Source organism: Nematolebias whitei, chromosome 21 (genome assembly GCF_014905685.2).
Source record: "Nematolebias whitei isolate Nwh7 chromosome 21, NemWhi1, whole genome shotgun sequence".
Taxonomy (NCBI): Eukaryota; Metazoa; Chordata; class Actinopteri; order Cyprinodontiformes; family Rivulidae; genus Nematolebias; species Nematolebias whitei.
The window spans coordinates 16,175,258-16,183,287 of NC_056518.1; the positions used below are offsets into that span (position 1 = coordinate 16,175,258).

The following is an 8,030-nucleotide window of genomic DNA, read 5'->3' on the forward strand; positions in this document are numbered from 1 at the left end:
GAATGATGTACTATTTTAGTATGAAAAAAGATGCAAACAAACGTGTTTTTATGGGACTGCACACAGAAAATCAAAGTGGATATTAAGCTAGGGTAAGATAAAAAAAAAAAGTGAAATTTTTGTTTACAATCTGTAATAATTAATTTACAACTACGGACATTTGTGTTTGCTCAACGTGATTAACTGGACTATCTGGGTTGACTCCAAAGCTTAATCAGTTGTAAATGCACATCCAGTCAGTACTTTTTGATTTAATTCAAATCTATTTAGTGGTTCATGAGATTTTTTTTTTTTTACTAGCACTCAGGTAGTTACAGTGAACACAATAATAATTTAAAATAAACTATCCTATATGCTAATATTGTACTTAAACACAAACTTTTAATGTTGTTTTGTTTGTTGTTGTTTGTCGGAGTCCACGACAAAAAAATCTTGATCTTTTACGTTTTTAATTTTTTTTTAATAATTTTAATTTACTGTATTTAATAAGTTACTCCCCCAAATGTGTGGGTCCCAGCTAATTTTTTCGTATATTTTTATTTTAATAAATACGGCGTAACATAGTTATCAAGTGTGCAACATTTCATATTGTATATATTATAAATATATATTTATATAATTTATGCGCATACGCGTTTGTGTAAATTAAATAAAAAATTTCGGGGGAAGAATTTTATTGTCGCACTGTCGAGCTCCCTGCGTTTCCATGGTTACGTCAACAAAGCTAACTTCCGGTTTCTTCGCTTCAAGTTGCTTGACCAGCTAAACTTTAGGTAAATCGCATTTTTTTTTCCCATTTCATGGACTTTATCAGTTAATGTGTTTGAATTTAAACTATTTTCTGAACGTTTAGGTCAGAAATTCATTCAACTCGTTGCCGCCTCGAACAAATACCAGCATGGAGGAGGTCGGAGACGAGCTCCAGCTGACAGCGGATGAAGTCGACAGATTTACCAAAGCTTTCAGGGACGGTAAATTCAGAGAGATGTTGTGCGACTACGCTCAGGAAATATCCGACCCCGCGAACAGGAAAAAGTACGAAGAGGAAATCAAACTCTTGGAGCAAGAAAGAGGCAACTGCATCGAGTTCATCCACCCGACGCCGTTCAGGGTTCTCAAAACGAGCGCAGGTGGAAAGCAGAAATGCTTCATCAACATCTGCAGCAACGAGAAAGTCGGGAAGCCTGATTTTAAGGGTGCTGTGTTGAAGGATGGCCGCAGGGGCCAGTGCTGGTCTCTTCCTCTCAGTCTTTCACCTGGGAGGCAAAACACAGCTCCAAAAGGAAACGAATATGTGATCTATGACGTCATTTTTCACCCTGACACGCTGCACATGGCGGCTAAAAGCAAGATCTTTATGGATATGGTGCACCACACGGCCATTGATGAAGTCCAGAAAGCCTTTAAGGTGATTCTGGACAAAAACAATGTGAGAGAAGTCAAAACTAAATACAAGGGTACCCCTCAGCCATGTGTGATCAGAAAACCTATACCTGGGTACGAAGCTAAAGGGCCCCCTGAGGAGACGGACCCCCTCGCCTTCCCGTATCCGCATGGACCACAGACAAAGCCTTCAGAGTCGCCTCTTAAAACGAACAGCAGCTTCAAGATCCAACCGCAAAAAGCCGAAGAGCCAACAAAGCCAAACTACACGGTAAAATACAGATCTGTCATTGATTTACAGGACTTCAGGCGTTCTAGAGACTCTGCTCAAAGCCCCAGACCTAAAGAAATAGTGATTACTATTGACCTGCCGCTCCTGAAGACAGTCGGAGACACCAGCCTTGAAGTAAAAGAGAAAATCCTGTGGCTGGAGTCCAAACATCCGGCCTACAGACTGGAGCTGCCTTTATCCTACCCTGTAGATGAAGACAACGGAGAGGCCAAGTTCAACAAACAACGCAGACAGCTCACTGTCACGCTGCCTGTCCAACCACCCCGTGAAGAGTTTTCCTGCTTTGACCCTGCCACACCTGTAAATGATTCCCAGGGTGTCGGGGAGGAGACAAGTGAGGTGGGAGAGGAAGAACTGGAGAGCAAAAAAGAGGAGAAGGCAAAAGAGAAGGGGGCAGAGGAGCTAAGGATGGAGAAGCAGGCGTCAGCAAGAGAAAAAGTTACCAAAGAAGAAAATCGAAAGAGTGCAAGAGAGCTGTTTGAAACCAGTGAACAACAATGTAGAACTGGCGAACAGGAGGAAAACTGTGAAAGACCAGAAAGAAAAGGCCAAGGAAGTGAGGAGCAACTTCCACAATACGAACCACTTGAAGAGAAGGGGGAGGTGAAGGAAGAAATTGAACAACTGCAGAACAAACAAAACAGAGATGAAGACAGTTGTGACAGCGTCATGGGCGATGATGTCGCTCTGAAAATGAACTTCTCTGCTGAGGAGGAAACCACAGCTGTTGATGAGAGAACAGAAGCTTCATCTAAAGCGGAACACATTTCAACCTCTGATGAACTAATCCCTGAAGAGGGCGGGGAAGCAAAAGGAACATTAGCGTCAGAGTCCACCTCCACAGCGACGACAAACGTAAACCACACCGATGTCAGGGGCGTGAGTATTTCTGAAGGAGGCATGAAGTCTCACAGATGTGACAAACACATCCAGCAGTAGAGATCTCAGCGTTGTCTCTTTGAAACAGGAGGAAGAGGATGCAGGTGAAGTGCCAGAAGAGCAAGTCTTCCAGACCCCAGAGCGTGACAAGAAGCCACCGGCAGCAACACTGAGAGAGATTGACGCGAATGGAAACGAGACGGTGATCGGTGACCATTCCACGTCTGCAGGGTTCGTCTTCCAAAACAAGCTGATATACGAGCTGGACTGATGTGTTGTCACAGTGAGGAGCAGCTACATTCAGCTGAAGTCAGCTTTGACTTGTTGTCAAGCCTCTTCAGCTGCTTCAGTCAAGTGCACAACAAAATCTGTATTAAAAATATATTTTAGCTTGAATTACATTAGATGTGTTTAATGATTACCTGAAGTTTTAAGTCATTAGTGCAACTATTTGAACAGATTTGTTGTTCTTGTGTTTGTTGATTTCATTAAATTTTGAAAAGAGCAGAAAGTCGTCGTTCTTTGCTTAAGTAAGAGGTGAAATATCACATTATAACAAAGCTCTGATGCAAGTAAAAGTCATACTTTTAAGAAATATTCACAGTAGGAGTGGTGATATTCAGAGTTTTCAGCTCCGGTCATAATGATGTTTAAGGATTTTAGGGTTTTTTTTTTGCATAGACAGACTCAGTAATTTGAAGTACTAAAATGTTACATTATTTATTAAATGGATAGCTTAAATTAAAAACAAAAAACAAAACATCTAGCACATTGTTCTGGGGGGGAAGGGGGCTACTGTTTCACCAAATTTAGAGCTATTTAGTGAATTCTGAAAGTGTCAAAACACAACACGGGGTTTTTCTTAGCTCACGTCCTATTTGAATTTAGCATAAGTCAAAAAGTGCTCCAAATGAGCCCAAATGTTGTTCTTGTTTTTTTTTTTTTTATATCCTACAGAAATCCAACCAACGATTCACGTCTAGTCCCCAAAAATTGTTAAGATGGGATGGAATCTTTCTACAAAATAATTTATTTTTCAGTCAAATAAACTGTTGCTGTACAATTTGTTTGAACGTGAATGCTGAGAAACTTTTTTTTTTTAGCTTTTTGTGTTATTTGTGTGCAAATATGTCAAAGAGGCATTTAAAAGCTCTTGCTCTCAGCTAAATGAAATGTTCTAATAATGATAATAATACCATAAAATATTGTGGTTGATTACAAGTATTAATTGAGGCGGTTTATATAATTTACATGTGTTACATACTTTGACCAGCAGGCGTCGCTGTAGTCCACAGCTTCGGTGGCACATGGCCAGCGATGAAGTCGGTCAGTAAGGCAGGTGGGCGGGTGTGCAGAGGCAAGCGCTGATTGGTCAGTAAAGCTGGTAGGTAGGTGTGCAACAAAGAGCATTGATTGGTCAGTGTAGCGGAAAAGCGGGGTTCGCGGGTGCTGATTGGTCGCGCCCCCAACAGTTCACGCGTCCTTCTGTCTGATTGAAAGAACGTCACGAGGCCGCTGTTTATCATTTCATAAAAACATACTGTACTCCCAGGGTTGATAGCTGAAGTGAGAATAATTAAAAAAATACTCTTAGGAAATTTGCATCTTTGTATGTAATCTACAAACTATAGGAGAAATTGTTAGCTAAAATATTTAATTCAGTTTACGGAAGAGTTGTGGGACTTCAGTGAATTAAACATCCTGCCCGTCACTCCTGACTCATCGACCTATCTGGCCCTGAAACAGTGCTCTCAGATTATCAGCCTAAAGAGCTTTTATAACAGAGGGGGATTTTTTTTATTGACCTCACAGGAAGTTGCCCACAGCTTAGTAAGAACGTTTTAAAGAATCGTGAGTTTGAACTGACCCAAAAAGGCCAAGGAGGAGTTGGTGTGACGCACGGAGGACGTGGGCCAGTACCACTCACAGCTTTTGTCTCATTCTGCCGGGAAAGGGCTGCTGACTAGTCTTCCCAGAATCAGATACGAGCAACGTCACAAACAAGTGCTCAATTAAACATCTTTTTTTATTACAAACATGATATTAAATAATATGAAAAGGTATGTGAGGAGATACAATCAAGGCATAATCATAGTACTGCTGATTAGTGTTCATATTTACAACGTGTCGACGTTTCCCCCAAATAAGACACGTAAATGCCTTTTCATACTAAAACAAAGTACATTCACGTATTATACCAAGGAAAATGTCTCGTAGGGGAGGCAAAGAAAGGGAAATGTCAAAGACCAACTTCTTACAAGGCTTTGGCAAGACAAATTATGAATAATAAAAAAAAGTAAACTAAGAATCTTTTAGGGAAAACACGTGTACAAATGAGCAGTAGAGCAGGAACAGTCCAGTGCTTCTTTTTGTTGTTTTTTATCCCAATGAGTAAAGAGGAGCAGTTTTTTTGTGCTTGGCTGCTCCCTTCATCCCTCTGGTATTTTGGGAGTGAATAAGATGGCATTTGTTCGTTGTTTACTTGGAGACAGCAGGTACCAACACGCTCAAGGTAGCAATGGCGGGCTTAGAGGGAGGAGTTTTTCCAGCAGCCATTTTGCTCAGGTTGCGAACGTCCGCCTGCCAGGTAGGAATCTTTTTTGTGGTCATGTGACGGCGGGCGTGTTTGGTTAGATGATCGCTGCGCATAAATCGCCGGTCGCATACGGGACAGACAAACTTCTTCTCGCCGGTGTGCGTTCGGCGGTGCCGGGAGAGCTCGTCAGAGCGTGCGAACCTCTTGTCACATCCTTCCCAGCTGCAGCTGAAGGGCTTCTCGCCTAAGGGAGGGACGCAAACAAAGACGGAGAAATGACTCAGACTGTTATAAGAACGTGACTCGTCATTAATGACACAAAACGATGAGCTCAGAGTCTGATCATCAAGAAAAACAAGACTGAGACAAACAGGACGCGACAGTCACATCCTCAAGAGAAATACTGCCAAAGACCTCTGCATCCAGGAGACGCTCACCTGTGTGTGTTCGCAGGTGAGCCTTGAGATGCGAGCTCTTGAAGTAAGTCTTTCTGCAGCCTGGAAAGTTGCAGACGTAGTTCCTCCTGCGGGAAAAGTCCATTTTTGTTACTGCTGCGCTGCCGTTGGACCCCGCCGGCATGTACACAGGAGCTGGGGCCAGAGGTAGCAGCTTGGTGTTGCCCAGAGTCATGACAGTCTGAGGGCAGTGAGGTGCCTGAGACACAGAGGACTGGGGGAGGACCAGCATTACAGTCCCCTGGGGCACAGCTGAGCCCACAATCAGGGACTGCTGGACAGGGGGTGCGTTAGCTGCAGCAGGCTGGGGGAGAATGGGTGTGGAAGCAGTCCTAATTCCAGTGCTGGAGGCCTGAACTGCACTGGGGATGAAAGCTGAGATTATACCCGATTGGCTGCAGACGGGGAACATCTGGCAGATGATTTGAGGGCTGGTCACAGGAGGAGGGGACAGGGTTGTGGGTGTTGTGGCAGTGGGTGGGCTGTTTTGTAGCTGTGTGTTGACAAAAGTGGAGGTGGAGACACTGTCCAAACAGGGTTTTGAGGGACTGTGTGAGGGCTCTGGTTCTGAAGGCACAAGACAATCAGCAAGAGACGGAGGTGTGGTCATCTGCACCGTGTTTGCAAAACATTCCTGCTGCCGCTGCTTGCAGATGACTCGATCCGTTTTTGCGTATATGGCTTTCTCTGAACCGAGGGCCGCTGGAATGTGGTGTTGGCAGAGGTTTCTGTCTGCGGTGTGGCGAATGACACTGGTCGCCATGGCTCGGCAGCGCTGTGGTGGAGCAGGAAGGGAGGGGGTCTTGTCAGCGGAGGGTGCCAGGTTGCGTTGATGGAGCTTAGATCCAGAGTGTTGTGTGGACCCAGCCAAGCCAGGGCTCGACTGGACCGTGGTGCCTGATAAGGTCTCAACAAAGCTGGGACTGTGCGGGGGAGTCATGCACTGCAAAGAAATGGTGAAAGAATTAAAGTGTATCCCAGGATGACTTTGCAGAGATAAGTATCCCAGATAGTGAGCAGGTGCACACATGAATAATGGACACTCAGAGCTATAAACGGTGATTTTTATGACCCTGCACATGCAAATATGAAGGTTACCTAACAGTTTCAAAGAGTTTCTTGCTGCAGCATCTGCCCACATGTCATAAACTCAACGCAGGTGGCTCAAGCAACCCTAGACTCTTCTGGTGGGCTCAGTGAGTAATCCCTGGATCTTTACAGCCCATTGTCATACAGCCGTCTGATAATATCTTACCAGAGAGGAGAGGGACACAAAGTCCTTCGGGGGTTCTGGGAGCTCCAGTGGGAGGAGAGAGTCGCAGGAGTCAGAAGCCGGGGTGAGGGGCCTGGGCTTGTTGCCGCTGAGGAAGACCGTCTGTCCCCAAGAGCTCATACACACCAGAGCTTCAGCTGCCTCCAGATCGGTGTACTCCAGAGCGGGCGAACAGCTGCTGGTTCCACTAGAGACCGACTGTTCGCTGTCATGCCTTCTTCTCTTCACGTAAGAACCACAAATTTCCATACGTCCTGCCTGAGAGGAACAAAGCAACAAAATAATAACGATAGGCGATCTTCGCCTCACTCAGACACGCTGACAGCAAGTCCCTAAAAATCTAGCTCTGTCTGTGCAGTCACTGAAGTTTCCGGGCCAACTGCATCATGATACCAGAGAGAGGGAGGTGATGGTGGCTACACCCCAGCCCGTCTTGTACTCCCTCTGGCCCAAAGCCAGAACACCTCCCCTTCCCAAATATAGACCCAAACGGTGACGTGCTGCCAGAGCAGCCATGTGAAATCCCCATAAAGCGGCTCTGCATCAGGAAGTAGTCTTGTGTTACAACTTTAGAGAACATTTTTGCCCCAAATGAACATGGAAAAAAAATCCAACTACATTAATCAAAAGCATTGGTAACAATTTTATATTTAAAATACTTTTCTATATATTTTAAACTAACCTCAACACGCATTAATGACCAATTTAGCTCAGTGTTGGAGTTAATAAACTTTGAATATAAATGTTTACATTAGCTTAATGAGTACCAGGCAGTAAACAGAAAAGGCTAAATGAAAAAGAGTTTAAAATGATCGTACCTGGTAAATGTCCATCTCATGAATGTGTCTCGATGAAGAGGACAACATGTCAATGTCAGGTTTTTGTTGTCAAAGCCAGTGTTAGCATAAAAAAACGGCGGTCTGCCGGAGCTTCTTCCTCTTGTAGGACAGAGTTCAGTCCGTCTCTTTTTTCCTCACTGGCTCCCTTTTTCTCTCAGCTGTGTGTGTAAAACACGGGGAGGAGAAAAGGAACGAAAAAAACGAGGAAAAAAAAGGAAAACAAAACTCATAACACACGCACTTTCGGGGTGGCAACACTCGGCCAATCGCGAGCAAGTGTGTGCTAGGCTTTAGCCAATGGGAGAGCAGAGAGCGCGTGAACACTGCGTGCTCAATGGGCGGTTGGCGGAAGCGGGGTGCGTGGCTGTTGGTG

The 8,030-nt window shown here is 44.5% G+C and overlaps 2 protein-coding genes across 2 annotated transcripts; one reads left to right on the top strand and one right to left on the bottom strand.

Moving 5' to 3' along the window:
* Positions 1-898: 898 nt before the first annotated feature.
* On the top strand, positions 899-2,825 carry LOC119427704 (protein kintoun-like). The gene is given in 4 exon segments (XM_037695341.1): positions 899-2,014; positions 2,017-2,097; positions 2,192-2,499; positions 2,609-2,825. Coding segments are annotated over 4 exon segments (1,722 nt in total).
* Positions 2,826-4,768: 1,943 nt separating this feature from the next.
* Positions 4,769-7,819, bottom strand: LOC119427556 (Krueppel-like factor 11). The gene is made up of 4 exons (XM_037695189.1): positions 7,637-7,819; positions 6,801-7,076; positions 5,528-6,488; positions 4,769-5,334 (listed from the first exon to the last, which is right to left on the bottom strand). The coding sequence occupies exons 1-4, from the start codon at positions 7,682-7,684 to the stop codon at positions 5,033-5,035; spliced, it is 1,587 nt and encodes a 528-aa protein (XP_037551117.1). The 5' UTR covers positions 7,685-7,819; the 3' UTR covers positions 4,769-5,032.
* Between the last annotated feature and the right edge of the window lie 211 nt (positions 7,820-8,030).